Source organism: Culex pipiens, chromosome 2 (genome assembly GCF_016801865.2).
Source record: "Culex pipiens pallens isolate TS chromosome 2, TS_CPP_V2, whole genome shotgun sequence".
Lineage (NCBI taxonomy): Eukaryota > Metazoa > Arthropoda > Insecta > Diptera > Culicidae > Culex > Culex pipiens.
In genome coordinates this window covers 166,364,453-166,392,230 of record NC_068938.1, presented here as the reverse complement: position 1 = coordinate 166,392,230, position 27,778 = coordinate 166,364,453, and the positions used below count along the sequence as shown (strand labels likewise).

Sequence of the window (27,778 nt, the reverse complement as noted above, 5' to 3'; positions counted from 1 at the left end):
CGCTTGTAATACAATTAACGAACCGAAAAAGGAAATTTAATTTTTTGTTTATTTCTTATTTCGGTCCGATATTTTGATTTACAATTGAATAAATTATGAAGAAATAATCGTTAATTTTTATTTTTTCAATCTTTGATTTAACACTTGAAAAATGCTACGTGATCTGTGGATGGCGCCTTAACAAATCAACCAAAGCTGTAAAATCGAGTAATCTTGGCTCATTAAGCCACAACTAATGAGAATTATTAAGAGAATGATTATATGTAATTTTTTAAGCAGAAATATTGACCAAGATATTTCTTTTAATTTCATGTTATTGACTTTCGATTTCAATTTAACGTTCGAAGGAAACCGTATGTATATTGTAAATTACTTATCACTTTCAACCAATAAACCTATCCTCGTTACCAATCCCACCCACAAACAATTTATCGCAAAACGTTTTCACGCTTATCAATTGTTTCCATCACACAATCGCAAAATGAGAAAAACTAACATCCCACCACCAGTTCAACACCATCAGTATTCAAAGTAAGTCCTCACTCGGCGGTGCTTATCGGGTTAGATGAAAGAACCACCTCCCGAAGCAATGCTTTAAGAGCCCATAAAATAGTGCACTTTTGTTTTAATAACTTCGCGAGGTGTTGATGCGTCACCCAATAAAAATCACCATCGCGGTTTAAGTAAGTCATTTGTAGGTTCTGGCCGTAGTCGAAGTCGTTACGGCACCCAAGGAAACACCTTGGGGGTTGCTGGGTGGAGTCGGTGCTGCGTGATGGCTACTCGTACGGAGCGCATGCAGCAAAAGTAGACGATTTCTACCAGGCTGATGGTGGTCCCTCCGATGAACAGGCCAAAGATTCCGCCCAGGTTGGCGAGGATATCGGAGATGCTGTTCAAGCGACAGCGCGTCAACGGGAGCGTTCGATCCGTCTTCATGGCTATTAGCAGCTGGGAGTGGTAGAAGCTGAAATGGTTGGGTTGTGACTGTGGGGTGCGGGATAATAGGGTAGTGCGGAACTTTACTCTGAGATGTCATTTGAGGATTCGTTTTTGGAGGTTGCCTGAGCTTCGGCGTTGTAAGGGGTGTAGGAGATTTCCTTATTGTAGACCAGTTCGTAGCATGCAGGTAGGCAGTTGCAGACGCGATACTTGGAAGATCCTTGCAGTTGGAGTCGGATCGAACGTTCATTGATGGCTACCAACCCGTGTTGGTAGCACTCAATCTGAGAAGAGTTGCAAATCTTCATATCTGGCGCGTGAGGCATTGAGAACTTGATGCAACCGCACTTGCCGAAGGTGTAGTTGGTGATGCACTCTACGTGACAGTTGTTCTGGTTGTACACTTTGAAGAATCTCAGCTTGCGATCGCTGTTGAAGAAGCATTGACGTCTGTAATAGATCGTTTTAGTTGATTCGCAATGATTAGTACGTATCAACGAACCTCTCAAAGCTCTCACTCTCCAAACTGCCAACCACCTTAGTCAGCTGAGGTTTCAAGAACATGGCAGCGGACTTGCCCAAAGGTAGTCTCATGTAGAACTCACTGACCATCGGAAACTCATCCGGAGAGTGTAGTAGTACCTTGAATCCATCCATACCGCCTCTACAGACGTGTTCCACCTCGGATTTCCGCGTCTTCATCACCACCGAAAGTCCAGCCTTGACCCCAGCTCCAAGAGCTCGGCGGGGATACACGTCAGATCCGGAATACCTCGTGTACTCTTCCTCGTTGGACCAAAGCGAAGAAATTCTACTAGAATCAACGGAATCGTAAGTTGGGTCCAGATTCTCGACTCTTAGCAGATCTTTAGCTGTTAAAATGTTGAAATTATAGCAAACACCTTCATCCGTTACAATCTCGGAGAATATCTCGCCACAGTCTATTGCGACTCCTTTCCAGGAACACTTTTCAAGCATGTCCTCCAACGGGAAAGAAATATTCCGCAACGTTGCGACAACGTTTTCACTGTACGATCCCGTAAAGTTGAAGATATTCACAGTACTTACGCAGACGTGAAGCATGGCACGAAAAATGCCGTAACTAAAACGAAAATCCTTGAATATTCAATACATACTCCTCCCATACAAATCTCACCTATCATCATCCATCAATCCTCCACCCCTTTTGAGCTCATCATAAGTCCCCTCGAAGTCGAACGCCTCGCGGCGACTCTTCGTCACTGGGCAGATCGTAACGGCGGGGAACGGGATCTGCCACACGTGCAGTGATTGCGTCGCGTACGTAATGACCAGCGAGTTGTTCTCCCACTTTTGATAGCCCACGTACGTCATGTATACGCATCCGGCGAGCGATAGCAGAATCCACAGGGACCACATGAATCTATTTTGGGGGAGTTAGAAGTGGCAAGTTTGTGGTGTTCAAGATCATACTTCTCGTAGCGGGAGGTCGTCTGCAGCTTCAGGAATCCAACTCCGTGCACGGATGTCTTGGAGCAGTACTCCCTCCAGAGAATCTTCAGCGTGTTCTTGACCTTTGAAGCGAACATGGTGTATGTTACATATCATGCAACTGACTTGTTTTATAGTACACATCGCGTGCAACAGTCGGCACGAGTCTACACGTGTCCGACTAAGCGATACTAATTAAATCAGTAACAGGTAGTTGACACCCGATGATAACTGTTATTATTTCAGCACTCAACGAGATATGGAGCTGGAAGACCGACACAATCCGGATTCACCTCTGCGGAGGAAGGTACTCCTGAAGCTGTCCAAACAGGCGGGGTATGAGTTCTGCGACGTTACGTCCATCCACGGGGTGAAACAGTGCTTCGGTAGTGATAAGTTTCTCCCGGAGAAGTACCTGTGTTCAGTATTGTTTGTAGTTAGTTCCTAATACCGACCTCTTGCAGGGTTTGGTGGGTCACCGTCTTCATCATATCCCTATACCTCTGCCTCAGCCAGATGTACTCCGTGTACCGGAAGTGGGAACGCGATCCCATCATCGTCAGCTTCGACCAGCACCCGCAGCCGATCTACTCGATACCGTTCCCGGCGATCACGATCTGCCCGGAGACGAAGGTCAAATCTTCTACACTCAATCTCACCGAGACGTTCATCCTGGTGCGGAGTCGCAAGCTGGACGAGTCCATGGACAGCGAACGGGTTCGGAAGTTGATGGCTCTCCTACAACTGTGTGACTATCAACTGTACGATCGGAATGAGAAGGCCACCGCGGACGATGACATCCTGCAGTTGTTACGCCAACTGGCGATCCCTTCCTTTGAAGTGTTCAACGCGTGTCTTTGGCGAGCGTCATCGTTCAGGTGCTTGAATCTGTTCAAGACAACGCTTACGGAGAAGGGCTTCTGCTTCACGTTCAACATGATCGGCAACAATGAACTGCTGCGAAAGGAAGAGTTGGACTCTAGGTATGCTTTTAACTCCGAGACTCGAGAATCCCACTGGGACTTGGACACCGGATACCGACAGGGCGGAGTCTTCCCGTTCCGAGTCGTCGCCGGCGATTACAACGAGGGACTTAAAGTCATGCTGCTTGCCAAGAAGGTCGACATGGACTACTTCTGCGGGGACAAGTTCCAGGGCTTCCGCGTGCTTCTTCACATGCCCAACGAGTACCCCCAGCTGTCGAGCCAGTTCTTTCGGATTCCACTGAACCAGGAGCTCATAGTGACAGTAACTCCACGCGTGATGTCCACGGACAATCACGCAATGCTGTACAGTGCCGATAAGCGCAACTGCTACCACGGCACCGAGCGTTACCTTCGCTTCTTCCGGATCTACAACCGGAGGAACTGCGAGGTCGAGTGTCTCACCAACATAACGCTGCAGCTGTGCAGCTGTGTCCGGTTCTGGATGCCCCGTCCGGTCGGGGCTCCGCTTTGCGGCCTCCGCGACAATCCGTGCGCCGAGAAGGCCATGTCCAACATGATCAAAGCGGAAGCCGCCAAGGTGAAGGGAGAATCGGTGGAGAACGCAGCGTTCTGTAACTGCATGCCGTCGTGCACTCACGTCGAGTATCAGACGCAGATCTCCCAGGCGGACTGGGAGTGGCAGCAGGGAGGATTCTTCGACTTTGACAAGCGGCAACCCGATGAGTACGTCAATTTCACCTTATTAAACCTTCACGTGACCTTCACATTCTTACAGCGTGCACCAGTCGAAGATGGTCATCTACTTCAAAGAGTCCCACTTTATCCCGATCTCGCGCAGCGAAATCAACAGCATCAGCGATCTTTTCGCCAGCGCCGGTGGGCTGATGGGACTCTTCATGGGGGTAAGTTTGATCAGCTTGGTGGAACTGCTGTACTACTGCACCGTGCGACCGTTCACGCTGTGGAAGTTGTCCCGACGGAAGCGAAGCTCGGTCTGGACTAGCGTCCATTCGGCGAACCACTGCAGCTCGAAGGCGTCGGACGGAGTTCAATGATCCGTATCGCGGGGTAAACTTTCGATTTCATACCTTGTCATTAGCGTGTATCGTACTCTAGGGACATCATCGCGTGATCCAGAATAAACTATAAAACGCCAGTGTAGCCTGTTTTCGTTATCCGATGAATGCATTTTTAAGCGCTGCGTCGTGTAGAACATGTTAGAGTTGATCCAACCTTGCACTGAAGAAGATGTATGGTGGGAAGCAGGTCAAGCTGCACAGCTACTGGCAGGATGCCAAGATTTTGGCCAGGGACTTTTGTCGCGAGAGTTCGATCCACGGGTTCAAGTACCTGATGGGATCTCATCGGGCTCTTATCGAGAAGTATGAATTCCTTCCATGAACGTGTGTTGGTTCACAGATCCCTTCCACAGAATTTGGTGGTTTGCGGTGACCTGTATCTCGCTGTACGGCTGCGGAAGCCTCATCCACAATGTCTTTCAAAAGTGGCAGATGGATCCGGTGATCGTGAGCTTCGCGACGAAGCCCGTGCCGGTGTTTCGGATTCCCTTTCCCTCGGTCACCATTTGTCCGGAGATTAAGGTCAAGATGGATCGGCTGAACTTTACCCAAATCTACAGCGAAGTCATCGAGGGGACTCTCAAGGAACAAATGGACGGGGAGCGGTAAGTTTGATGATTTGTGGGATTTCTCACTGATATGATTGTTTCAGGGTTGGGAAGCTACTGGCGATGCTGCAAGTCTGCGACTTTGTCCTCTACGAGGTTTTTACCAACGAAACATTTGACGATGACTGCGTAAAGCTGCTTCAGCAGATGAAGATTCCTCAGAACGAGGTGTTCCTGTACTGTCAATGGCGTGACGAAAACGTAGATTGCAGCGAAAAGTTTCGTCCGACGCTGACCGAGAAGGGAATCTGTTACACGTTCAACTCACTGTCGGAAGATGACCTACTACGCAAGGAAGGGTTACATAACGAGTACCCGTACCTAGACGAGACACGGCCCATTGTCAACTGGACCTTGGACGAAGGTTACTCTCCCGATGCGACCCGTGGTGTCTACCCGCAGCGTGTTCTAGGATCAGGAATAAGCGCCGGTCTGAACGTCATGATCAAAGCCAACTTGAGTGACATGGACTACCTGTGCAGTAACACGTTCCAGGGGTTCCAAGTGCTCCTACACACCCCCCACGAGTACCCCCAACTAAGTCAGCGACACTTCCGCGTCCCGCTGAACCAACAGGTCGTGGTCTCGGTCACCCCGGACATCGTTACAACCTCGGAAGATGTCAAAGCGTATCAACCGCACCGCCGCCAGTGCTACTTTGACAACGAGCGCTACCTGCGCTTCTTTCGGATCTACAGCCAGAAGAACTGCGAGCTCGAGTGCCTCACCAACTACACCCTGGAGCAGTGCGGTTGCGTCAAGTTCTCGATGCCACGGCCGGCGGACGCGAGGATCTGCGGGCTGAGCAAGATCCGGTGCTACAAGCGAGCCGCAGTGGACATCTTGCTGTCGAACGCGAAGATGATCGTGAGCAAGAGCAAGATCTCGAAGGACAAGTGCGACTGCCTGCCGGCCTGCTCGACGCTGCGCTATCACAGCGAGCTGTCGCAGTCGGACTTTCAGTGGACCAAGATGATCCCGGTGGCGAAGGCGTACCGGGCGGAGCTGCAGGGGTGATTTGCGGGGAGTTGTTTTCGAGGGAGAGGGTATTCAAGATCGTTTTATTTGCAGAGTTCAACTAGCCAATTTGGTAGTGCTGTTCAGAGATGCTGGATTCATTCCGGTGGTGCGACGTGAACTGTACGGATCAACGGATCTGCTGGCAAACTGTGGAGGATTGCTGGGACTGTTCATGGGGATCAGTATTCTGAGTCTGGTGGAGATCTTGTACTACTGTTCAATTAAACCATTGGTCATCTGGTGGAAGGGGATGAACTTGACCCCGGTCAAGCAGATAACTCCCATTGCGGAGTACAAGAATCCGTTCGCGAGCAAGATTCTCCACGCAGGATACCAATCCGATACCGTAGGGAAGTTCTACTTGAAGTGAGCTATATCATTTGATGTTTACTTTGCATTCAAATCCCAACTGAGCAAATGTCAACGTAACCTAACCCTCTATCACGTGTGTTTGATTTGAAGAGATTTCTCGCGTGTCAATAAATGGCGTGTTGTCGTGTTAACCCGTAACCCCTTGCATGCATTTTTCATCACTTGCCAATTGCCCTCGTGCGCGATGGGACGTGTTAAATAGGACACACTCGAAGTGGTTAATCGGAAAAGGTCGGATATCATGTACGGTGAAAAGTCAAGTGATTGGTGGAAACACTGCAAGCTGCTGGTGAGGGAGTTTTGCCGTGAAAGTTCAATCCATGGGTGCAAGTACATCGTTGGGGCCAACAGGGCTTTGATAGAGAAGTAAGCGTTTAAATAATAACTCAATTTGCAGTTCAAATCATTCTTCTTGTAGAACTTGGTGGCTCATCGTGTCCGGAATATCACTGTACGGGTGTGGTAGTCTCATCCACAACGTGTACGTGAAGTGGCAATCCGACCCGGTGATCGTCAGCTTTGCCTCCAAGCAGGTTCCGATCTTCAAGATACCGTTTCCTTCGGTGACGATCTGTCCGGAGAACAAGGTCAAGATGACACACATCAACATTTCTCAGTCGTACTACGATGCAATCGAAGGGAATCTTACGGAGCGATCAGATCCGGAGCGGTGAGTTTAGTCTTCATCAAGTTCTACACAAGTAATGTAACTGTCTGATCCAGGTTCAGGAAGCTGCTCGCCATGCTGCAGGTCTGTGACTTTATGATGTACGAGATCATCAAGAACGAAACGTACGACGACGAGTGCATCAAGTGGCTTCAGCGAATGAAGACACCTCTGGATGAGATATTCATCACATGTCAATGGCGCAGCGAGGACGTCAACTGCACGCAAAAGTTTCGACCCACGTTGACCGCCAAAGGCATGTGTTATACGTTCAACTCGCTGGCCGCTGAAGATATGTTGCGCACGTCGGAGCTCAACACCGAGTACCAGTATCTGGCGGAGACCCGGAGAATCACAAACTGGACTTTGGATCAAGGGTATTCTTTTGGATCAACGCAAGGTGTCTACCCTCAACGGGTGCTCGGAGCAGGAGTTGGTGGGGGATTGCACGTTCTGATCAAAGCGAACATCAGCGATATGGATTACCAGTGTAGCAACACCTTCCAGGGATTCCGTGTGATGCTGCACACTCCGATCGAGTATCCTGAACTAAACCTGCGCAGTTTTCGTGTTCCACTGGACCAAGAAGTGGTTGTTTCGGTTATTCCGGAAGTCGTTGAAACATCTGCCGAAGTCAAGGACTATTCACCCGAAGGTCGACAGTGTTACTATGCGAACGAGCGACACCTGCGATTCTTCCGGGTGTACAGTCTGGAAAACTGCCAAATGGAATGTCTTACAAACTACACGATTGAACGCTGTGGCTGCGTAAAGTACTCCATGCCGCGACCTCCGGATGTACGAATTTGTGGACTGACCAAGGTCAAATGCTACCAACGAGCCGTTGTGGAGATGCTCAAGTCCAAGGCTAATATGGTCAAATTTGAGAATCCTCGCTTCAAGGATTCGTGCAATTGTCTGGCATCGTGTACCACGATCCAGTACAACGTCGAGCTATCTCAGTCCAACTTCAACTGGCATAAACTGCTTCCGGCTACCAAACGTTTCTTGCATGGTGTCGAAGGAACCCAAGTATCGAGCCTATTGGTCATGTTCAGGACGGAAGGATTCATTCCGGTGGTTCGAAGGGAGCTTTACGGAACGACCGATCTTCTGGCGAACGCCGGAGGTCTGCTGGGACTGTTCATGGGTATCAGCATCCTTAGTCTGGTGGAGATACTGTACTATTGCTCGATCAAACCGTTGGTTCTGTGGTGGAAGGAATTAAACAAAGTTGCAACCGTCAAGCAGGTCACTCCAATTGTAGGAGGAGTCAAACCTAACGTTGTTGGAATGTTTTACATGAAGTGAATCCCTGAAGGAATAGTCAGTTTGGAGTGTTTATTTTAATCTAATCACTTGAGCAAAAGTCAACAAATGACTGCTCAATTTATAACTGTTTGATTTTAAACAGATTTCTTGCGTGTTATCATCCAATAAAAAACTGTTGAGTTGTCGTGCTAACCACCATCTTCATGCATTTTTAATCCTTTGACAATCATCCTGGATGCACTCGATTATTGAGCGCGATGAAATGTGTAAATAGGACGCACTATATATTTAATAGCAAAGGGTGCAACTTGTTAGTCACCTCGAACACCATGTACGGTGAAAAGTCAAGTGTTCGTTCTGCAGTGAAGCCACGCGATTGGTGGAACTATTTCACACTTTTGCTGAAGGAGTTTTGTCGTGAGAGCTCCATCCATGGCTTAAAATACATCGTTGGATCCAACAGGGCTCTCATAGAGAAGTTTGTCAATAATTTAACACTGCTTGATACCCTATTTAAACATCCTTCTCGTAGAATATGGTGGCTCGTCGTGTCCTGTCTGTCCTTGTACGGCTGTGGGAATCTCATCCACAACATTTTCAACAAGTGGCAGCAAGATCCGGTGATTGTCAGCTTCGCCACCAAGCAGGTGCCGATCTACAAGATTCCGTTCCCATCGGTGACAAATTACACAATTCAACGCTGTGGTTGCGTTAAGTACTCGATGCCACGACCTCCGGATGTGAGAATATGTGGTCTGACCAAGGTAAACTGCTACAAAAGAGCTGCAACGGAAATGCTCATGTCCAGAGCGAAAATGATCAAGCTGGAGAAAACTCACTACAAGGACTCGTGCGATTGCCTAGCCTCGTGTACTACAGTGCGCTATCACATCGAGCTGTCGCAGTCGAATTTCAACTGGAAACAACTGCTTCCGGTTGCCAAAGAGTTTGGAAAATCACTGGATGGGGTTCAGATTTCCAGCCTGGTGATCATGTTCAGGACGGAAGGATTCATTCCGGTGGTCCGAAGGGAGCTGTATGGAACCACTGATCTGTTGGCGAATGCTGGGGGGTTGTTGGGACTGTTCATGGGAATCAGCATTTTGAGCTTGGTTGAGATTCTGTACTTTTGCTCAATCAAACCCTTGCTAATGTGGTGGAGAGGTGATATCGGGGTTAAGCAAGTGAGTCCCGTAATATCCTACACAAATCAAGAAGGATTCGCCGAAAGGGATAAGTTCAAATCGTACAACATGGACAAGTTCTATGTAAAGTAGGAGTCGATGTTGTACGGCAATAATTAAATGTTTGTGATGCACTTTAATTAGGCTATCGTTTGCACTCATCCTCAAAGCAGTAGCGTGACTTCTGATCCTATACATGGTATCATGCATAAATCATAAATTTTCAAGAGGTTATAAAAGGCATCTCGAACTCATCGACGCCAATTACCACCTCGATACCCTAGCGATCATGTACGTTTCCCGCGCGACCAAATTCGAACCCAAGCTCACCCCCACCGAAAAGGGTCGCAACTACCTGCACGAATCCAAACAGCTCGCCGAGGAGTTCTGCAACAACACCTCGATCCATGGGGTAAAGTACTTTGTCGGATCCAACCGGGCGCTCATCGAGAAGGTCTGGTGGATCATTGTGTTTCTACTCTGCTTGTATGGTTGTGGAACGCTCATCCAAACGGTCTACATCAAGTGGGATCGCGAGCCGGTCATTGTGACGTTTGCCCAGAAACCGACCCCAGTGTTCCAAATCCCATTCCCAGCGGTAACGATCTGTCCGGAGACCAAAGTCAAGGCTCGCGAGTTCAACTTTACCCGAGCCTACCACCTTAGCATGCATCCGCTGTTCCGGAAGTCCCTAAGCGATGGAGAGTGAGTTGCTTTCTGGGTGTTCTACGATCCGTTTCAAGCTTCTCTTTGCAGGTTAGATAAATTGCTGGCGATGCTCCAGGTCTGCGAGTTCGCCTTTGTCGAGCAGTTCCCAAACCAAACGTATGACGACAATTGCGTAAAGCTGCTCAAGTCAATGGCGATTCCTGAGCACGAGATGTTCTTGGCTTGCACCTGGCGCGCGGAGAGCGTCAACTGCTCGTCGGAGTTTACGCTGACACTGACCGATGTGGGCTTCTGCTACACGTTTAACTCGTTATCCGGTGAGGATATGCTGAGGAAGGATCAGCTTCACGCGGACTTTCGATATCTGGAGGAGACGCGATCGTCTAGCAGTTGGTCGTTGCATGGTGGATACCTGCCGGGGACAGACATCGATACGTATCCGCGTCGGGTTCTTGGAGCCGGTATCAAAGCTGGAGTGTCCGCTTTGCTGAAGGCCAACGACAGTGACTTGGATTACCTTTGCGGAGTATCATCTTGATTTATCTTCTAATCTCAATTAACTCAACACAACCCCTTTTCAGAACTCATTCCAGGGATTCAAGGTGCTGCTACACATGCCCAACGAGTATCCGCTCCTCCTTAACCAGCACTTTAGAGTCCCCCTCAACCAGGAGGTCGCCGTCTCCGTAACCCCACGCATGATCGAAACGTCCGAATCGATCGACTCGTACAAACCGTCCCGGCGCCAGTGCTTCTTCAACCACGAGCGGTACCTCAAGTTCTTTCGCACGTACTCGCAGACCAACTGCGAGCTGGAATGTCTGGCGAACTTTACCCTGGAGCGCTGCGGATGCGTCAAGTTTTCGATGCCACGGGTCTCGGGAGTGCACATCTGCGGCATCGGCAAGGAGGTCTGCTACGAGCAGGCGACGATTGAGCTGCTCGAGATGGAGGTAAAGTATCGGGAGAATCCGGACGTGCCGTATCAGGACGATTGCAACTGTATGCCGTCGTGCACCTCGGTGCAGTACAACACCGAGATATCGCAGGCCTCGTTTGAGTGGAAGAAGCTGCTGCCGGTTGTGAGGTCGTTTGGGGATGAAGTCAAAGGGTTAGTAAGTCAAGGTTGATGTTTAAGGTATTGATACATTTTCTTTTCAGAGTCCAGCTGTCACATCTGATCGTTTTCTTCAAGGACGCACAGTTTATTCCGGTTATGCGAAGTGAGTTGTTTGGATTGACGGATTTCCTGGCGAATTGTGGAGGGTTGTTGGGACTCTTCATGGGAGTCAGCATCCTGAGCTTGGTGGAGATCTTTTATTACTGTGTCATCAAACCGCTGATCATGTGGAGTAAATCACAGAAGAATAAAGGTAACTCTGTGCAGGTTCTAATGGTTGATGGGCAGAAACCGGCTATCAAAGATCAGATCAACATTTGGCAGTCGGATGGCAGGATTTCAACGAAATATTAGGATAAGAGTGTGTTCTAATTGCATGTTTGAAAACCAGCACATTAAAACTACTGCATTTTGGTCAACACCTTTAACACGTTGCGAAATTTATTGAAAATAAAGTGTGAAGCACAAACTCTTTGAAATATTCGTCACAAAATGGTTTTCAATCCGTACCCTCTATCGACCTCAATCGACGCCAATTCCACCACAATACGAACGGCTTGAGCGTACAGTAGTACAGAATCTCAGCAAAGCTGAGCAGACTTACACCTAGAAACAATCCGAGAAGACCTCCGCAGTTTGCCAAAAACTCCGTATCGCCGTACAGTTCGCTTCGCTTGATCGCTATGAATTTCGGTTCTTTGAAGTACACGATCAAGTAGGAGAGGTGGATTCTGCAAAGTAAATCAGTTCAAAGACTTTCTTTGAGCTAAGATTACCAAAATCACGAACCTCTCCTTATGATCCAGCTTGAACTGCTTCATGTGATGCCAGTCAAAGTCCGCTTGCGAGATCTCCGCGTCGTACTGCAGTGTGCTGCAAGCCGGCATACAGTGGCAGCCATCCATCTGGAGCAGGCTGTACTCGGCCATCTGGTAGCACCGCATGGCACCGACCCCGCAGACGGGCACTAGACGAGCTCGCGGCATCGAGAATCGGGTGCAGCCACAAAGCTTCACCGTGTAGTTACTCAGACATTCCAGCTCGCAGTTCGCTTGGCTGTACACGCTGAAAAATCGTAGCTTTCGTTCTTCTTGGAAGAAGCAGTTTCGACGGTCCGGGCTGTAGTGACGAATACTGTTGGTGGTCAGAGCAAGGTGCGGGATCACCTCGACCGACACCTCCTGATCCAGCGGAACTTGGATGTAGTTCGAAAGGGATGGGTAGTCAGTGGGGGCGTGGAGTTGAACCTTGTAGCCTTGAATGCAACTCTGAGAATTGATGTTGAATGAGAATCATGGAAGACGGATCTTACGAGACACCTACCCCACAGAGGTAGTCCAGGTCATTCTGATTAGTTTGTAGAACTACAACCAAGCTGGTTTTCTTTCCAGAAGTTGAAGCTCTCCGGGGCGGGTTGTCTACCCCACCATCGATTAAGAAATCCGGATGAACTTCGCCGACTCGTAGCAGGTGTAAAAGCGAGAGAGAATTGAAGGTATAGCAGATACCTTGGTCGGTAACAGTGGTGTGGAACTCCTGGCTACAGTTCAGCGTTTGACGTCCCCATAAACACTGCTTAAGCAGAGATGACTTGGGAACAGCCAGATCACGCAGAGTTCGTATGCAATGATTGTCGTACAATCTTGGTGCATGATCATTTCCCGCTCCCAGGTCGCAAATCTGCCACATGGTGATGAATGTGTTCAAGCTTGCCTTATTCAGCTTGCCAGCTTTATGCTTGTGGTAGGCATCGGTAAAGTTAAACCGGGAAACTTGAGACTTGACTTCCGGACAAATGGTGATGGCTGGGAAGGGAATGTCGCTAACGTCTGAAGCTTTGGTGGCAAAGGAGACGATTCCCGGGGTGTTGTCCCATTTCACGTATAGTGCGCGTATCATCCAACCGCAAGAGTAGAATGATAGTAGAAGTACAATTATCCACCAAATTCTGTAATTTTTGTTTTGATTATCAGTAGGTATCTTCGACATTTGTCGGAACTAGATGCGAATACCTCCCAAAAAATGATTGACGAATGTCGAGGAAAAATCTCAAGCCATGTATGGAACTATTATCAAAGTATTCCTTTATGTACTTTTTAAATCTCTCGATCGGCGCCATTTTGTTGAACATTTGAATGAATGTTTGTTACATTCAACTTATTTATATAAAACGTAAAAGAATTTAAAAAAAACTTGCTGAAAAAAATTCTTGGAATCCTGACACGTGGACACATTCAACTTAATTTGTAGAAGGATATCATTAATGAGCCGTATAAAACGTATTTTTTTGCATTTTCAACATCAACGCCAACATAACAAAGTCCATTTCGTTAATTGGTAATGCAATAAATAGAATTGGAAACAAACAGATCTACAAAAACCAATCATGGATGCCACGGCAACACCCCATGCACGTCGTGAAATCTGCGAACTCGCCGATGGTAGCAAAAATCCCTCCACGGTCGAATCGCAACGTAGTACAGAATCTCCATCAAGCTGACCACACTGGCTCCCATCATCAGCCCGTACAGACCACCGAAGCGGGCCAGCATATCGCCAAATCCGATCAGTTCCCACCGGATCAACGGCAGCATCTGATTGTTCTTGAAGGTTACCGTCAGGGACGATGTAACGTACCTGAAAACGGGGATTCTGATATTGATATCTTAGGATTACGGATTGAAAGCATACTCATCAGCCTCCGAGTAGTCGAAGCCCAGCGCCCAAATGTATGCTTCGTAGTTGAACGGTAGCTGGGAGATTTCGACGTCGTACCGCACGGTCTTACAAGTCGGTAGACACCCGCAAGCGTCCTGCCACTGCCCATCGAACCTGGCCTGCGAGCTGTAGGTATCAGCGTACACCGCACGGTAGCAAGCAATCTCGTGGGCATTACAGATTCGCGTGTCCGGCCCTCGGACCATAGCCAAGTGGACGCAGCCACAGATATCAGCCGTCCGGTTGGCAACACACTCCGCTAGGCAGTTGTTTTGATTGTACACTTTGAAGAATCTCAGGTACTTCTCGCCGGAGAAGTAACACTGACGACTTGTGTATGGGTAGGAATTCAAGCTAGCAGCGACCACGGTCAACTCTGGCACCAGCACCAACGCAACGTACGCACTCATCGGTAGTCGGTAGTAGATGTCGTTAACCATGGGAACCTCGTCGGGAGCATGAATCAACACCTTAAATCCATCCAGCAGACCCTCGCAAAATACTTCGTCGTCAGGTCTCCTACTTCCAAGATCCAGCAGCAGTCCACCCTGGAGACCCCGACGGAAAGAACGGTACGGGTAGCTTTCGCCTTGACCGTATCCGCCCTCCATTGACCAGTTCTGCGACCTTCTCGTAGCTTTCGAGTACTGGTATTCCGAGTGAAGATTCTCCACGCGGTACAGATCTTCCGCAGCGATTGCGTTGAACGTGAAGCAGAGTCCCTTGTCGGTTAGGGAATCGGTGAGAACTTCGCTCGGTTCAAGCACTGAATTGCTCCAATAAGAATGAAGAAAGTAATTGACCGACGGAGGTGCCATATCCATCAACGTCTCCACGGAAGTATCGTTCAACGGTTCGGTAAAGTCAAAAACATCGGTTAGTTCCGAGCAGACGTGAGCCAAGCTATTCAGCTTCTCAAGACGATCCCAACTCAGTGGTTCCTTTTTCAACACGACCGACTCAAACACTTCGGTAAGGTTGAGCTCCTCGACGCTGGTCTTCGCCATCGGACACACCGTAACCGCTGGAAAGGGTATGGCACTGATGGGAACTAACTCCGACGCGTAGCTGATGATCAGCGGATTGTTGTGGTACTTGCGGTACGTTGAGGTGATCGTCAGCAGGGTGATCGCGGCGGAGCCACCGATGCAGAGCAACCACCAAAGACGCTCGATCAGCAGGAGTTTTGCCAAGACTAGGTATCGCATGGCGTACACCGTTCCGCCAGTGCAGAACTCTACCCAGAGATCTCGTAAGCCACGGAGGGACATCTTTTTACGAATGATTTGCAAGTGCTTTAATTTATTAACAATCATCAAATTGCGTGAGGATAAGCAATAAGGTCAGGACAATTGGTATTATTAGTTGATATCATGATACGCTGGTAACACCCACGTGTGGGCTTCAAGGTCGCCACGGCAGGACGTGCCGGAATCTCTGCGCGTCATCGGCGTCCTCGTTTCGCCAGGGTCGGATCAGGCAATAGTAGAAGATCTCCAGCAGGCTGATAACGCTCGCTCCCATCATGAGTCCGAACAGTCCGCCCAGCTTGGCCAGCAGGTCGCTCCAACCTAGTAGCTCACGGCGCACCAAAGGAAGCGTCCACTTGCTGCGATAGGACACGATCAGGATGGAAGGAGTTATACTGAAAGTGCACAAATAAGCGAGGGTGCAATTGATGCGTACTGGGGCCAACTTACAAGTCAAGTTGTCCTTCGTTATACCCAGCTGCATGTGCCAGCGCCCCAAAGTCAAAGTCCATCTGCGACAGCTCAACTTGGTACTGGAGGGTCGCACAAGCCGGCAAGCACTCGCAAGCGTCCTGCTGGGTGTCGGTCACGTTGTATATTTTGAAGAACGACTCTTCGTAGCAATCGATGCTGGAAGCGTCGCAAACTTTCACGTTGGGGCCCCGCGGCATCGAGAACTTGGCGCAGCCACAGTCTCGCATCGTAATGTTGGCGATGCACTCGTGAATGCAGTTCGACTCGGTGTAGATTGCAAAGTAGCGCAGGTAACGCTCACCGTTGAAGTAGCACTGTCGTCTGGAGATTGGATATCTTTAGTTTGGGAAGGAATGCTGGAATGAAGCTACCTTGTATACGGATGCTTCTTGAGGTCATCGGTAATGAATGTTAGCGTTGGCTCCACAGACAACTTCAGCACTGATGTGAGAGGCAGTCGATAGAAGTACGTGTTCAATAAGGGTACATCGTCAGGCGAGTGAAGAACGACTTTGAATCCGCTTAGAGGGCCCTTTAAATAATAACTTGTTAACAACAAGTTACAAAAGGAAGGCGTAACTTACATTACACAAACTCTGATCGTCAATCTTCCTCGTTTTCAACACTACGTACAACCCAGAAGAAGTTCCAGTTCCACAGGTCCGGTACGGATAACTGTCCAGATCGTCGGCAAATAGATAGCCATCCTGCAGCGTCCAGTCACCAGAATAATTGTACGCGTCGGAGTATTCGTAATCGTAGTGCAGGTTGTACTTTCGATACAGTTGATACGCGTCGACAGCGTTGAACGTGTAGCAAATCCCGTTATCCGTTATGGACTGAGTGAACAGCGATTCGCACGGTAGCTCTTCATTTCTCCACTTGCAGGTCGCAAATACGTCGTCCAGCGAAAGAGCCATAGCTTGCATGATTGGCACGCAGTACTCGTTGAGTGCTCCATGGGCTTCATACCAGGCTACCATGTAGGGGCACACGTGCATCAGGACGCGCAGCCTGCGATGTCTTGGGCAAGAAGGGCAAAATCAGACTTGTAGAGCTTCAGGAATCTTAGACTACTTACTGTTGTTCCGAGAGCTCTAATCCGTTATACATCTCGAGGTACAACTCCGTGATGTTCATGTACTCAACCTTGGTCTTGGTCTGGGGGCAAATCGTGACCGCCGGAAACGGGACCGCCCAAATCGGTGCAAGCTCCGTATCGTAACTGATCACGACGGGGCTGGCGGACCACTCGCGCAGTGATTTAATGTTGGTGAACACGCAAGCTATGATTACGCCACCAATCCAAGCGAACCACCAGCCACGTTCACCCGGAAGAAGATTCCGCATGACGAGGTGCCGTGTTGCGTACACGGTACTACCGTTGCAGTACTCAGTCCAGAGCTGACGCAGGAAGCCAGCGGAGCTTGGTTGATTCGCCATGGTCGCTTGAGGACTACGTGTCAGCCAAAAAGAGGCAAGCCTTAAATGTCATGGTCGGTTACTTGTTAGTAGTACTCTCATGAATGATTGATTATCAAGATTTACACGAATCACTACGATGATAACCCTTGAACAAACATGCTTGTCCTTAAAACCAATAATGACGTAGACCAGAACGACGAGAACTTGATATTTGTTGCTCGATTCATTACCAATGCCCGTTCAACCTTCTTTGAGAGGTAACCAAGCTAAGATTTCTGAAAACCAGTTGATACGGAATGGGTCCGGCTTATCCGTGAGACGCCGTGAGAATCTACGTACTCTGGCGCATGTTTGTCCTCTGTACAGCTATTGGCCGCCGTTTCAATCTTCGAAGGTTAGTACCACCACAAGCTGGACACTGGAGACGGGATATCCAGCACATGTCGGATTGCATGCCTTCCCTAGACGACCGCTGGCAGGAGGAATTAATTCTTGTACCAATACTAACCAGACGATTCGTTGCAGGGCCTTAACAGTGGATTCAAAGTAGCTATACACGCTCCTAGCGAGCTCCCGCTGACAAACCTTTGGTACTACCGCATCGGTCCTTCGTCCGGACTCAGCCTGATTGTGAAGCCTGATGTAAATATTCAAAATGTCAAACCACCTCCAAACCCTTCCGCCACAACGACGTCAATGCTACTTTGGGCATGAAAGATTTCTACGATACTTCGCGGTGTACAACCAACAGAATTGTTTTCTGGAATGTCTTTCGAACTACACGCTGATCCGCTGTGGATGCGTCAAGTTCTCGCTGCCCGGGCACCTGGTATGAGGGTGTGCGATGCCAGCAAGATCAACTGCTACCTAGCTAAGATTTTGGCTACCGTGAACTCGTTCCGCAGCGTGGCTTATGATGAACAGTACTCTCCAGCTGCCATGATCATTTCGTTCAAGGAACGTCACTATCTGTCGTTGTGGAGACGCGAACTCATCAGCACAACCGATGCGTTGGCCAAGTTGGGAGGATTGATCGCTCTACTGCTGGGAGCCAGTGCAATAAGCTTGGGCGAGCTTTTGTACTTTTGCTGCGTGCGACCGCTACGAAGGGAAAGGGGACCTAGGGGTTCACAGATCGTTGCGTCTTGGAATGGACAAAACGATAATTAAGAACCATGATAAATCATGTCAATTCTCCTTCAATGTTTTAATTAAATGCACTGTCTTCATTAAAAATTCAAATCCTCACTTGTTTTCAGTATATTTAAAGGTAACAATTTAATCAACCAACTTTTAATTGTACGTTAACCGTCTTCCCAGCATGTTGAACTACGAGTTCAAACGGTCATCTTGTCGGCGCATCCTACGGGAATACTGCACGGAGAACTTTATCTACGCTGTGCGATTGCTCGCCGATCGACAGCTGCTTAAATTTGAGAAGTATTGTTCTGAATCCAAGTATCTAATCCACCCCTTATCAACCATCCTCTCCGTAGATTGTGGTGGTTTCTATGGATCGTAGCTGCTTTCACAGCTTCCTGCTACGCCGTGAAGCAGCTGTACCACAAGTGGGACGAGAATCCCGTGGTCAACGTTTACGCGCCTCGACTGGAGTCCATTTCTTCGGTTCCGTTCCCGGCGGTGACGATATGTCCGTTGTCCAAGACCCGACAGGATGTGTTCAACGTGACCGAGGCTTACGAGTTGGTGCGCAACGGGACTTCGCTGGGCAGCGAGAGCGATGGGATGCTACGTGCGCTAGCTCACGTGTGTTCATTTTCGCATCATTGGAAGAAGTTTGACCATCGCGATGACGAGACCGTGCTTCAAACGTTACGGAAGCTGGCTTTTCGTACGGAAACTCTGATTCAGTGGTGCATGTGGCGGTACAAGAGTGTGAATTGTAGTGAGATGATCTCGAAGACGCTGACGGAGGACGGCATTTGCTACACCTTTAATGCGCTTCCTGCTGATCAGTTGTATCGATCGGGGGTTATCTCACCTGAATTTCTTAGTTTTAAAACAACGAGCGTTGCCAACTGGACACAGGATAGTGGATACAGTTGGGACGCTGGACCGAACGTGTACCCACATCGTCCAATCGGAAGTGGCATCAAATCGGGACTGTATCTGTTGCTGTCAATGAGGAAGATTGATCAGGAGTTGTGGTGTAGAGTAAGTTCTGGAAGGTTCAATGCTCACTGTATGCGATACTGTTGCTTGTCTTGCAGGGTCCTCATACCGGGTATAAGATCATGGTCCATCCTCCGGATGAAGTTGCCGTGAGTTCAGAATTGTACTTTCGACTTAGTATCGAAGATGCTGTTGGTGTCACTGTAACCCCAAATGTTATGTACACATCTCAATCGTTGAGACATATTTCTCCACTGAGGTAGGCTCTTACAAGAATCAAAATCCAACCTCACTTCAAGAGCATCGTTTCAGACGCAGATGCTTCTTCGACAACGAGCGTTACCTGCGCTTCTTCAAAGTGTACAACCAACTCAACTGCGCCATTGAGTGTATGACAAATATGACACTGAGAAAGTGTGGTTGCGTCAAGTTCTCGATGCCCCGAACTGCTGACACGCCGGTGTGTGACGCCAGCAAGATCGGATGCTTTCGAAACATCCTGAAGGAGGTATTCGATTCGCAGCTTAGGATGGAAAAAACTCGATCGATCACTTCTTGTGGATGCTTTCCGGCCTGTAATAGCGTTCAGTATCAGGTGCAAAGTACGCGCTTTCCGTTCTACGTCGAAAAGTATCGGCAAGCCGCAGGAACGGTGTTTGAGAAATACAACGAGTAACCTCGTGGTTTTAGGTCTTTAAGAGAGCAACAACTAACATGGTTCATTTCTAGCTACGATCTTTCGGTGATGTCAGTATCCTTCAAGGATAATCACTATCTACCGATTTGGAGACGGGAATTGTACGGGACTACGGATGTAATTGCGAAATTCGGAGGACTGTTTGCCCTTCTATTGGGGGCCAGCGCCATGAGCTTGAGCGAAATCATCTACTACAGCTGCATACGGCCGCTGAGGCGGGAGCGGATACCTCGGTTAGCCGTCAACTGGATGTTTGTTCTACCGTGGGTGTGCCGCGAGCGGAATCCATTCCGGGTTCCGAGAAACTACTAGGGAACTAGGACGACCTTTGCTTTTGTGTGATCGCACTTAGTGCGGTCAAAGTGTCCTCAATGTGATCAGTAAATAATGAGAAGGACGAACATTCGATTAAGAATTTTCTTGAACAATGCTTATCTCCATATCGCAACTACAATTCATGACTGTTTTCATGCTAGAAATAAGGTGGTTTCCCTCAGATAACTTGTGATGCCCCATTCGAGAATTGTTCTGATGGCCTTTATGAATAATTGAATATACCCGTTGTAAAATGATATCCCTCTTAATCAAACGAAAAGTTTCTAGATTGTCATTAGCATATCTACCATTAAACAACCATGTGGTACTATGAAACTAGACGAACGCCATTCCGGCGAATCCTACATGAGTACTGCGTGGAAAATTTCGTATACGCGTTGCGATACGTTGCCGACCATCGATTGCTCAAGTTTGAAAGGTAGTTCTACCGATAGGTGTCGAATTCCTCTAACTATACAGGCTACCCTACTCCAACAGATCCTGGTGGATGGCCTGGATCGTGGCCTCTCTCGTAGCCTGCGGGATCGCCGTAGTCCAGCTCTATCACAAGTGGGACGCAAACCCGGTGGTCATCGTGTACGCTCCCAAGTTAATACCGATCTACACCGTCCCATTTCCGGCCATCACAATCTGCCCGCTGACGAAGGTTCTCGTTGACCAGTTCAACCTGACCCACGCCTATCAGCAGGTCCAGAACGGGACAACGCTGGACGAGGAACGCGAGTTGAAGCTACGAGCGTTAGCTCACGTCTGTCCGTTCTCGCACAACTGGAAACAATTCGATCCGCGGGAGGACGAGAAGATATTCCAAACGCTGCGGAACATGGCCCTGCCGAAGGAAATCGTCGCCCAGTGGTGCCTGTGGCGGTTCAAGAAGATCGAATGTAACGACATGATAACGGAGACGTTGACGGATGATGGGATCTGCTATACGTTCAACGCACTGCCGGCGAATCAGATATACCGCGCTGGGGTTATTTCGCCGGAATTTTTGGCATTCACGAACGCAAGTACCGTTCGGTCTAACTGGACGCAGGAAAAAGGCTACCGCCGCAATGCCGGACTCCACACGTACCCGCACCGTCCTTTGAGCAACGGTATGTTTTCGGGACTCTTCATGGTACTGTCTGTTCGACATATTGATCAGGAGTTTTTGTGTAGGGTAAGATATTTCGTGACTTCACAGCACTTTATTCACTTATTGCCAAATTATTTCAGGGAGCATACACAGGGTACAAGTTGATCGTTCACCCTCCGGATGAGATAGCATTAACCGGAGATAGATTCTTACGGCTGAACAATGACGATGTCATCGAACTAACGTTCACCCCGAATGCATTGTACACGGCACGTGACTTGCACAATGCTTCACCGGCTAGACGCAAGTGCTTCTTCAATCATGAAAGGTACTTGCGGTTTTTCAACCATTACAACCAGGCAAACTGCGTTGCCGAGTGTGTTGCGAACTACACTCTGAAGAAGTGTGGTTGCGTCAAGTTCTCGATGCCACGGACGGCGACAATGAAGGTTTGCGACGCAAGCAAGATCGCCTGTTACAGTAACATTTTGAAGGAAGTATTCGAAGATGTTTTTTATTCGGAAAAGCATAAAAAACTATCGGCATGTCAATGTCTTCCGGCTTGTAACAGTGTTCAGTACCAAGCGGAGATATCACGGATGCCGTTCTACTTTAAAGAGTTTGCCCATGTTGCTGGACCAGCATTTGATAGATATGAAGGGTAAGACTTCTTCATCAGGCATGGTACATAACACTGAAAGAGTCCACTTCTAGCTACGATCCAGCGATACTTATGCTATCCTTCAAGCATCGTCACTACTTGCCGGTGTGGAGACGACCGATGCTGAGCCTGACGGATGTGGTGGCGAAATTTGGTGGACTGTTTGCCCTGTTGATGGGTGCCAGCGTGATGAGCGTGGGCGAAATCTTGTACTACTGCTGCATACGGCCGCTGCGCAGGGAGCGATTCCCCAGGTTGGCGATCAACCGGATCTTTGTGCTGCCTTGGGCGGCACATCGGAACCCATTTCGGGTTCCGAGGAACTATTAGGAAGGACCATTATATATAACATTCAATCAGCTGGTAATGAATATATTAAAAACTCTGTCACTAAAGGTCACAAAGTTTACTTTGTATGCTAGGTTAACAATAAGAAACTCTCTATAAAAGGACTATTCAAATGAATAATTAAACGCTATCATACTTGTCCTCCATATAATAATAGGTATGCAAAACCAACAATTTCACCATAATTGTAGGCTTGACTTCACGCGGTCATGTTGCACTACGAGTTCAAACGAACGCCCTTCCGGCAGGTTCTTTGGGAGTTCTGCAAGGAGAATGGTGTTCTAGCCGTACGATATGCCGCTGACCGAAGTTTGCTCAAGATCGAAAGGTATTTTTCATACAAAAATGGTACTCGACAACGCGTTGATCGAGCTACATTTATCGAAACAGATCCTGGTGGATGCTTTGGATCGCGGCAGCGTTCGCAGCCTGTGGCTTCTCGGCGATCCAGATGTACTACAAGTGGGACGAACACCCGGTGGTCATCGTGTACGCTCCAGAGTTCGCCCCGATTTCCACGGTTCCCTTTCCAGCTATTACCATGTGTCCACTTTCAAAAGCTCGCGTAGATCAGTTCAACCTGACTCAGACTTACGAGCTGTCGCAGAACGGAACATTGCTAGACCGGGCTCGTATAAAAAAGTTACGTGCGCTGGCTCACGTGTGTCCGTACACTCGTCTTTGGCAAAACTTTAGCCAAAGCGAGGATGAAACCGTAATCAAGAGTCTTCGGAATATGTCCTTCGCGAAGGAAACAATCGCACAGTGGTGCATGTGGCGCTACAAAGTTGTGAATTGTAGTGACATGCTAACGGAATCTCTGACGGAAGATGGAATTTGCTATACCTTTAACGGCTTGCCGGCAAGCAAACTGTATCGTGCTGATATAATTTCTCCAGATTTTCTACAGTTTGAAAGCTCTGCCGCGACTGACTCCAACTGGACGCAAGATTCTGGCTATGCAAGTAACGCAGGTCTCAACGCCTATCCGTATCGCTCCATGGGGAATGGGGCTATATCGGGATTGTTCGTGGCGTTGTCCGTACGGACCATCGATCAGGAGTATTTGTGTAGTGTATGTCCTGTGCGTTCTCGGGGAACTCTGATTCTTAACGTTCTGTTCCTTCAAGGGTCCCTACACTGGCTTCAAGATCGTTGTCCACACGCCGGACGAGGTTGCCATGAGCGGGGATTGGTTCTTCCGGTTGAACAACGAGGACGATATCGCCCTTACCTTCACACCAAACGTGATGTACACCTCTGAAAAGCTACGCAATGCTTCCCCAATAAGACGCAGCTGCTTCTTCGACAACGAACGGTACCTGCGGTTCTTCAACAGCTACAACCAGGCAAACTGTGCTGCGGAGTGTATGGCGAATCTGACGCTCCAAAAGTGTGGCTGCGTCAAGTTTTCGATGCCTCGTACGGCGGACATGAAGATTTGTGACGCCAGCAAGATCGAGTGCTATCAAAACATCCTGATTGAGGCGTTCGACGAAGAGATCCGGCACGCGATGCAGGGAATGATTTCGCTTTGTGGATGCTATCCGGCTTGTAACAGTGTAGAGTACCGGGTTGAGATCTCTCGGATGCCGTTCTACTTCCAGGAGCTGTCGCGAGCCGCGGGAGCGGCGTTCGATAAGTACAAGGGGTAAGAATGTATGTTAGACTATGGTTCTGAACTGATTGGATTTACTCTTAGCTACGACATAGCGGTAATGTCGATGTCCTTCAAGCATCGCCATCACCTCCCGATTTGGAGGCGTGAGATGCTGGGAGTTACCGACGTGATCGCTGAGTTTGGAGGACTGTTCGCGCTGCTGTTAGGAGCTAGTGCTATGAGTTTGTGTGAAATATTATACTACGCTTGTATACGACCGCTGCGTAGAGAACGGATCCCCCGGCTGGCGATCAACTGGATGTATGTGCTACCGTGGGCGGCACGGCAGAATCCGTTCCGGACTCGCATGAACCAACCGAAAGACTGGTGATTTGTATTTAGCCATTACTTTATGTCATCAAATTCTTTATATGTCCCTTGAGTGTAATAAAATATGCACGATTGCTAAACAATTTGAACGATGAAACTCGAATTCATCGTCATTTATCGATATGCTGCACTACAGAGCGAAGCGTACGCCAATCCGACGTATTCTCTGGGAATACTGCGCTGAAAACTTTGTCCAAGCAATTAAATTCTTAGCAGATCACCAATTGCTCAAAATTGAGAAGCTCTGGTGGACTGCATGGATTGTGGCGGCCTTCGTGGGTAGCTGCTGCTGCGTGGTAACGATGTACCACAAGTGGGAGGCCGATCCGGTCGTATTGGCGTACGCGCCACGCTTCGTTCCCATCTCTACGATTCCGTTTCCGGCGATTACGGTTTGTCCCCTGTCCAAGACTCGCGTAGAAGAGTTCAACCTTACACGTGCGCTTGAACTGGTAGATCGCGGCATCAAGCTGGATGAGGAAAGGTACGTTAAACTAAGATTACTAAGGTGATACTGAACCTTTTTGGAGTTACAGCGAACGAAAGCTACGATCCCTTGCCCACGTGTGTCCCCTCACCGATGGCTGGACCAAGTTCGATCAAAAGTTACCGAAGGAGGATCTGGTCAAGACCTTGCGTCGCATGTCCTTAGGTAGAGGACTTACTGTTCCGTTGATTACGTGGCGGACCAAACTAATTTCGAGCAGCGACTGGATCACGGAAACGCTTGTAGACGATGGTATCTGCTATACCTTTAACGCACTGCCTGCGGCCCAGCTGTATCGAGTTGGTGAGATATCGCCGGACTTTTTGAACTTGAGTGGTGGAGCGGGTTCAGCGTCAAACTGGACGCGCGATACCGGATATAGCAGGGAACAGGTTGGAGCGGATACGTATCCGAAGCGATCTCTGAGGAACGGTTTTGAGTCTGGATTCGCGATGATGGTAGCACTAAGGAGGATTGATCAAGAGTATGTTTGTAGGGTGAGTTGTTGACGGGAAGGATCGCAGCATGAATTGATGATGCAATTGTTTCAGGGATTCACTGGATTCAAGGTCTCCGTTCATCCTCCAGATGAAACAGCGTTCACGGGAGATCAATTTTACCGCTTGAATACGTTGCATGCCCTTTCAGTATTACTTCAGCCGGAAGTTACTGATATATCGAAAGCTTTGAGAAACATTTCTCCTAAAAGGTATTGTTTGAATTATTTCAAAATATGTATTTAAAGCAAACATTCGACTCCACAGACGCAACTGTTTCTTCGCCGACGAGCGATATCTTCGGTACTACAATGTATACAACTTCAACAACCGCGTTGACGAGTGCATGTCAAATCTAACTTATGCCAAGTGTGGTTGCGTCAAGTTTTCGATGCCACGAGCTGCCGGAATGAAGGTTTGTGATGCTGGTCGGATTGGATGCTACCGCAACACGGTCCTAGAGGTGTATAACAAAGCTATTAAGGCTTCTTTGGAGAATCGTTCGCTACCTTGCACCTGTCGTCAAGAATGTATCGTTTTGCGGTACCATGTAGATATTAATCGATTTCCGTTCAACGTTCAACATTTTCGGGACGTTGCTGGACCGTTTATGGATTGGTTCAAGGGGTATAATTGTAGAGTCTGTATTTAAGTTTCACAGGTAAATCTCTCTGCACGGAACAAAATCCGGGCGGCGGATCCGAAAAAATAATGCGATGAATCCGAAAACATTGATCGTTTGCGAATTCATCGCGAATGTTGCCGATTCTGGAGAAAATGTTTTCGATAACGAAAGAAATTGCTTCCAAAATCGAAAGCGCTTTGTTGCCGGCTTATTTGAGACTGTAGCATGCCGCAGCCAATGCGTTACGAACTGTCAGAATCAGCCGCGAAGAAGGAAAACAACAAAACAAAAGTTGGTCTCACGTTGAAGTTTTTGTTGTTTTTTTTTCGACTTGTCCGCCGCGATTTCGGTTCGTCAAAATCTGTTCCCGACCCGGTCTGTTAGTCAACAGCCACGGCCTCATCCAACTTCGTGACTGGATCCGGTCAATCCTCGGTACCCTGCAGTTTGCTCATCCGCCGGGAGTTCTGATCATCCGACGTTCCGTTTGCTAATTGGGGGCCGTCGCGACCACGGCAGTAATGGCAGCCGACGTATTTCTGCGGTACTTGGAGAAGGACAATCGCCATGAGTACAACAAGGTAAGCTGCTGAATATAATTGATTTTGCCAGAACCAAGAAAAATAATCACGCAGCAGCTGCTGACGTTTTTCGAAAAGTCGGAACCGACTTTGGCTCAGTCGGGATGATTCCGTTGCATGAGTCTTTAAAACTTGTTTTCACTGAAACCCATTTTATTTGCAGCTTTCCTTTTCCGGCCATTCTTCAGGCCACCAAATCTGCCATTGAAGAAAATCCGCTCCGCCGAACCAAGCTGGCTGCTCAACATTACCCGGTTGCCCCGACGATGATGATGATAGCAGTTACTTTTCGAGCTCGGCTCGAAGCGAAATCGGCCACAACGGGAAGAATCCGCCGATCCCCTTCCGGAAGTAGACCACAAGCTGTTCGAAATCAGCGAGGAGGACATTAATGGTATCGCGTGGGAAAAAAACAACGTATCCGATTGACGATTATTTTCGGAAAAGGTGGCTTCCTGTACAGTTTCACAAAATGAACCACGTGCGCATTTATAAGTTTTTTTTTGCATTCACAGTCGTTTTTGGGTGCAATCTAAAATTAAAAAAAAATGATTATGTAATAATAAGGCAAGTGTTAAATAATTAAAACTTTCGTCATTTTGTAAAATTATAAAAAATTAAGCTCAATATATAAACCCCGTGATTTAAAAAGCTTGGAAAATCAAAGAAATTTAAACAAATGAAAGATTTTTTTTAATTTAAGAAATGTTAGATACAGTACAAACTCTATTATTTGGCCTTGGAAAAAATCACATCGGTTTATCGAAATTTCGAAAAATCGAATCACGATTTTTCCTCTTTGTCTTATTTTTGATGTTCTATTTCAGGTATGACCACTAAACAACTTCAAAGTGGTTATTCAAGATAGCGGTCAAAATGGCGACGATAAAAGATTGATTATTAAAAAGGAAATCAGCGTTTCAAATTTGTTAAAAAATAAGGCTTGTACAAATTTTCTTTAAAGTTTTTGTCATTTCGTATTTTATTTAATTCTTAAATTCAAAAATACTAAAATTCAAAAAATCCAAAATTCTAAAATTCTAAAATTCTAAAATTCTAAAATTCTAAAATTCTAAAATTCTAAAATTCTAAAATTCTAAAATTCTAAAATTCTAAAATTCTAAAATT

The 27,778-nt window shown here is 47.9% G+C and overlaps 13 protein-coding genes across 16 annotated transcripts; 9 read left to right on the top strand and 4 right to left on the bottom strand.

The window, feature by feature from the left end:
• Nucleotides 1-445: 445 nt before the first annotated feature.
• On the top strand, nucleotides 446-4,554 carry LOC120427747 (pickpocket protein 28-like). Of its 4 annotated transcripts, none has more exons than XM_052707854.1 (4): nucleotides 446-531; nucleotides 2,659-2,748; nucleotides 2,877-4,082; nucleotides 4,135-4,554. In XM_052707854.1, exons 1-4 carry the CDS (start codon nucleotides 482-484, stop codon nucleotides 4,412-4,414), a joined length of 1,626 nt encoding a protein of 541 aa, XP_052563814.1. In that variant the 5' UTR covers nucleotides 446-481; the 3' UTR covers nucleotides 4,415-4,554. The 4 variants fall into 4 exon arrangements, with proteins under 4 accessions (XP_052563814.1, XP_039448591.2, XP_039448592.1 ...); XM_039592657.2 differs by having other exon boundaries at nucleotides 2,659-2,823; nucleotides 4,135-4,551; XM_039592658.2 differs by lacking the exon at nucleotides 446-531 and adding an exon at nucleotides 594-683 and having other exon boundaries at nucleotides 4,135-4,553.
• Nucleotides 690-2,098, bottom strand: LOC120427752 (pickpocket protein 28-like). The gene is made up of 3 exons (XM_039592662.1): nucleotides 1,445-2,098; nucleotides 1,027-1,392; nucleotides 690-967 (listed from the first exon to the last, which is right to left on the bottom strand). Exons 1-3 carry the CDS (start codon nucleotides 2,023-2,025, stop codon nucleotides 721-723), a joined length of 1,194 nt encoding a protein of 397 aa, XP_039448596.1. The 5' UTR covers nucleotides 2,026-2,098; the 3' UTR covers nucleotides 690-720.
• A 38-nt stretch (nucleotides 4,555-4,592) lies between the features above and the next one.
• On the top strand, nucleotides 4,593-6,485 carry LOC120427755 (pickpocket protein 28-like). Its single transcript, XM_039592665.2, has 4 exons — nucleotides 4,593-4,741; nucleotides 4,792-5,043; nucleotides 5,091-6,059; nucleotides 6,118-6,485. The coding sequence occupies exons 1-4, from the start codon at nucleotides 4,608-4,610 to the stop codon at nucleotides 6,434-6,436; spliced, it is 1,674 nt and encodes a 557-aa protein (XP_039448599.1). The 5' UTR covers nucleotides 4,593-4,607; the 3' UTR covers nucleotides 6,437-6,485.
• A 72-nt stretch (nucleotides 6,486-6,557) lies between these two features.
• LOC120427749 (pickpocket protein 28-like) lies at nucleotides 6,558-8,871 on the top strand. The gene is made up of 3 exons (XM_039592659.2): nucleotides 6,558-6,804; nucleotides 6,857-7,108; nucleotides 7,162-8,871. Exons 1-3 carry the CDS (start codon nucleotides 6,680-6,682, stop codon nucleotides 8,414-8,416), a joined length of 1,632 nt encoding a protein of 543 aa, XP_039448593.1. The 5' UTR covers nucleotides 6,558-6,679; the 3' UTR covers nucleotides 8,417-8,871.
• Nucleotides 8,707-9,671, top strand: LOC120427741 (pickpocket protein 28-like). The gene is made up of 2 exons (XM_039592646.2): nucleotides 8,707-8,855; nucleotides 8,910-9,671. The coding sequence occupies exons 1-2, from the start codon at nucleotides 8,707-8,709 to the stop codon at nucleotides 9,652-9,654; spliced, it is 894 nt and encodes a 297-aa protein (XP_039448580.1). The 3' UTR covers nucleotides 9,655-9,671.
• Nucleotides 9,671-11,822, top strand: LOC120427754 (pickpocket protein 28-like). The gene is made up of 4 exons (XM_039592664.2): nucleotides 9,671-10,266; nucleotides 10,318-10,756; nucleotides 10,812-11,341; nucleotides 11,392-11,822. Exons 1-4 carry the CDS (start codon nucleotides 9,758-9,760, stop codon nucleotides 11,702-11,704), a joined length of 1,791 nt encoding a protein of 596 aa, XP_039448598.1. The 5' UTR covers nucleotides 9,671-9,757; the 3' UTR covers nucleotides 11,705-11,822.
• Nucleotides 11,823-11,849: 27 nt separating this feature from the next.
• LOC120427742 (pickpocket protein 28-like) lies at nucleotides 11,850-13,249 on the bottom strand. The gene is made up of 3 exons (XM_039592647.1): nucleotides 12,674-13,249; nucleotides 12,140-12,618; nucleotides 11,850-12,081 (listed from the first exon to the last, which is right to left on the bottom strand). Exons 1-3 carry the CDS (start codon nucleotides 13,247-13,249, stop codon nucleotides 11,850-11,852), a joined length of 1,287 nt encoding a protein of 428 aa, XP_039448581.1.
• A 485-nt stretch (nucleotides 13,250-13,734) lies between these two features.
• LOC120427750 (pickpocket protein 28-like) lies at nucleotides 13,735-15,339 on the bottom strand. The gene is made up of 2 exons (XM_039592660.2): nucleotides 14,042-15,339; nucleotides 13,735-13,987 (listed from the first exon to the last, which is right to left on the bottom strand). The coding sequence occupies exons 1-2, from the start codon at nucleotides 15,337-15,339 to the stop codon at nucleotides 13,735-13,737; spliced, it is 1,551 nt and encodes a 516-aa protein (XP_039448594.1).
• A 133-nt stretch (nucleotides 15,340-15,472) lies between these two features.
• On the bottom strand, nucleotides 15,473-18,165 carry LOC120427751 (pickpocket protein 28-like). The gene is made up of 5 exons (XM_039592661.2): nucleotides 16,874-18,165; nucleotides 16,377-16,815; nucleotides 16,164-16,324; nucleotides 15,769-16,113; nucleotides 15,473-15,713 (listed from the first exon to the last, which is right to left on the bottom strand). Exons 1-5 carry the CDS (start codon nucleotides 17,233-17,235, stop codon nucleotides 15,473-15,475), a joined length of 1,548 nt encoding a protein of 515 aa, XP_039448595.1. The 5' UTR covers nucleotides 17,236-18,165.
• Nucleotides 17,514-20,380, top strand: LOC120427757 (pickpocket protein 28-like). Its single transcript, XM_039592666.2, is given in 10 exon segments — nucleotides 17,514-17,530; nucleotides 17,584-17,611; nucleotides 17,743-17,862; nucleotides 17,864-18,035; nucleotides 18,038-18,296; nucleotides 18,538-18,657; nucleotides 18,714-19,392; nucleotides 19,449-19,609; nucleotides 19,663-20,022; nucleotides 20,080-20,380. Coding segments are annotated over 10 exon segments (2,196 nt in total). The 3' UTR covers nucleotides 20,360-20,380.
• A 302-nt stretch (nucleotides 20,381-20,682) lies between these two features.
• Nucleotides 20,683-22,554, top strand: LOC128092890 (pickpocket protein 28-like). The gene is made up of 4 exons (XM_052707972.1): nucleotides 20,683-20,801; nucleotides 20,861-21,545; nucleotides 21,602-22,122; nucleotides 22,176-22,554. Exons 1-4 carry the CDS (start codon nucleotides 20,683-20,685, stop codon nucleotides 22,450-22,452), a joined length of 1,602 nt encoding a protein of 533 aa, XP_052563932.1. The 3' UTR covers nucleotides 22,453-22,554.
• Nucleotides 22,555-22,559: 5 nt separating this feature from the next.
• LOC120427743 (pickpocket protein 28-like) lies at nucleotides 22,560-24,461 on the top strand. Its single transcript, XM_052707973.1, has 4 exons — nucleotides 22,560-22,798; nucleotides 22,861-23,545; nucleotides 23,601-24,121; nucleotides 24,173-24,461. The coding sequence occupies exons 1-4, from the start codon at nucleotides 22,680-22,682 to the stop codon at nucleotides 24,459-24,461; spliced, it is 1,614 nt and encodes a 537-aa protein (XP_052563933.1). The 5' UTR covers nucleotides 22,560-22,679.
• Nucleotides 24,462-24,566: 105 nt separating this feature from the next.
• On the top strand, nucleotides 24,567-26,563 carry LOC120427758 (pickpocket protein 28-like). The gene is made up of 5 exons (XM_039592667.2): nucleotides 24,567-24,944; nucleotides 24,997-25,444; nucleotides 25,499-25,656; nucleotides 25,712-26,071; nucleotides 26,461-26,563. The coding sequence occupies exons 1-5, from the start codon at nucleotides 24,583-24,585 to the stop codon at nucleotides 26,561-26,563; spliced, it is 1,431 nt and encodes a 476-aa protein (XP_039448601.2). The 5' UTR covers nucleotides 24,567-24,582.
• The last annotated feature ends 1,215 nt before the right edge of the window (nucleotides 26,564-27,778 follow it).

Bases quoted from the DNA above. Each gene is read 5' to 3' on its own strand.
- LOC120427754 (XM_039592664.2), top strand. From the start codon at position 9,758: ATGGTATCATGCATAAATCATAAATTTTCAAGAGGTTATAAAAGGCAT. The intron at 10,267-10,317 runs GTGAGTTGCTTT...TTCTCTTTGCAG, and splicing joins AAGTCCCTAAGCGATGGAGA to GTTAGATAAATTGCTGGCGA. The intron at 10,757-10,811 runs GTATCATCTTGA...ACCCCTTTTCAG, and splicing joins ACTTGGATTACCTTTGCGGA to AACTCATTCCAGGGATTCAA.
- LOC120427743 (XM_052707973.1), top strand. From the start codon at position 22,680: ATGTTGCACTACGAGTTCAAACGAACGCCCTTCCGGCAGGTTCTTTGG. The intron at 23,546-23,600 runs GTATGTCCTGTG...TGTTCCTTCAAG, and splicing joins ATCAGGAGTATTTGTGTAGT to GGTCCCTACACTGGCTTCAA. The intron at 24,122-24,172 runs GTAAGAATGTAT...ATTTACTCTTAG, and splicing joins GCGTTCGATAAGTACAAGGG to CTACGACATAGCGGTAATGT.
- LOC120427755 (XM_039592665.2), top strand. From the start codon at position 4,608: ATGTATGGTGGGAAGCAGGTCAAGCTGCACAGCTACTGGCAGGATGCC. The intron at 5,044-5,090 runs GTAAGTTTGATG...TGATTGTTTCAG, and splicing joins GAACAAATGGACGGGGAGCG to GGTTGGGAAGCTACTGGCGA. The intron at 6,060-6,117 runs GTGATTTGCGGG...TTTTATTTGCAG, and splicing joins TACCGGGCGGAGCTGCAGGG to AGTTCAACTAGCCAATTTGG.
- LOC120427752 (XM_039592662.1), bottom strand. From the start codon at position 2,025: ATGCTTCACGTCTGCGTAAGTACTGTGAATATCTTCAACTTTACGGGA. The intron at 1,393-1,444 runs GTTCGTTGATAC...GATCTATTACAG, and splicing joins GAGAGTGAGAGCTTTGAGAG to ACGTCAATGCTTCTTCAACA. The intron at 968-1,026 runs GTAAAGTTCCGC...CAACCATTTCAG, and splicing joins TCCTCAAATGACATCTCAGA to CTTCTACCACTCCCAGCTGC.
- LOC128092890 (XM_052707972.1), top strand. From the start codon at position 20,683: ATGTGGTACTATGAAACTAGACGAACGCCATTCCGGCGAATCCTACAT. The intron at 20,802-20,860 runs GTAGTTCTACCG...CTACTCCAACAG, and splicing joins CGATTGCTCAAGTTTGAAAG to ATCCTGGTGGATGGCCTGGA. The intron at 22,123-22,175 runs GTAAGACTTCTT...GTCCACTTCTAG, and splicing joins GCATTTGATAGATATGAAGG to CTACGATCCAGCGATACTTA.
- LOC120427758 (XM_039592667.2), top strand. From the start codon at position 24,583: ATGCTGCACTACAGAGCGAAGCGTACGCCAATCCGACGTATTCTCTGG. The intron at 25,657-25,711 runs GTATTGTTTGAA...TCGACTCCACAG, and splicing joins AGAAACATTTCTCCTAAAAG to ACGCAACTGTTTCTTCGCCG. The intron at 26,072-26,460 runs GTATAATTGTAG...GTTAGTCAACAG, and splicing joins TTTATGGATTGGTTCAAGGG to CCACGGCCTCATCCAACTTC.
- LOC120427741 (XM_039592646.2), top strand. From the start codon at position 8,707: ATGTACGGTGAAAAGTCAAGTGTTCGTTCTGCAGTGAAGCCACGCGAT. The intron at 8,856-8,909 runs GTTTGTCAATAA...TCCTTCTCGTAG, and splicing joins AACAGGGCTCTCATAGAGAA to AATATGGTGGCTCGTCGTGT.
- LOC120427742 (XM_039592647.1), bottom strand. From the start codon at position 13,249: ATGATACGCGCACTATACGTGAAATGGGACAACACCCCGGGAATCGTC. The intron at 12,619-12,673 runs GTAGGTGTCTCG...ATCAATTCTCAG, and splicing joins ACCTGGACTACCTCTGTGGG to AGTTGCATTCAAGGCTACAA. The intron at 12,082-12,139 runs GTTCGTGATTTT...TTTACTTTGCAG, and splicing joins AAGCTGGATCATAAGGAGAG to AATCCACCTCTCCTACTTGA.
- LOC120427750 (XM_039592660.2), bottom strand. From the start codon at position 15,339: ATGTCCCTCCGTGGCTTACGAGATCTCTGGGTAGAGTTCTGCACTGGC. The intron at 13,988-14,041 runs GTATGCTTTCAA...CCCCGTTTTCAG, and splicing joins GACTACTCGGAGGCTGATGA to GTACGTTACATCGTCCCTGA.
- LOC120427747 (XM_039592657.2), top strand. From the start codon at position 482: ATGAGAAAAACTAACATCCCACCACCAGTTCAACACCATCAGTATTCA. The intron at 532-2,658 runs GTAAGTCCTCAC...TTATTATTTCAG, and splicing joins CAACACCATCAGTATTCAAA to CACTCAACGAGATATGGAGC. The intron at 2,824-2,876 runs GTACCTGTGTTC...GACCTCTTGCAG, and splicing joins GATAAGTTTCTCCCGGAGAA to GGTTTGGTGGGTCACCGTCT.
- LOC120427749 (XM_039592659.2), top strand. From the start codon at position 6,680: ATGTACGGTGAAAAGTCAAGTGATTGGTGGAAACACTGCAAGCTGCTG. The intron at 6,805-6,856 runs GTAAGCGTTTAA...TTCTTCTTGTAG, and splicing joins AACAGGGCTTTGATAGAGAA to AACTTGGTGGCTCATCGTGT. The intron at 7,109-7,161 runs GTGAGTTTAGTC...TGTCTGATCCAG, and splicing joins GAGCGATCAGATCCGGAGCG to GTTCAGGAAGCTGCTCGCCA.
- LOC120427751 (XM_039592661.2), bottom strand. From the start codon at position 17,235: ATGGCGAATCAACCAAGCTCCGCTGGCTTCCTGCGTCAGCTCTGGACT. The intron at 16,816-16,873 runs GTAAGTAGTCTA...TTCTTGCCCAAG, and splicing joins TTAGAGCTCTCGGAACAACA to ACATCGCAGGCTGCGCGTCC. The intron at 16,325-16,376 runs GTAAGTTACGCC...TATTATTTAAAG, and splicing joins ACGATCAGAGTTTGTGTAAT to GGCCCTCTAAGCGGATTCAA.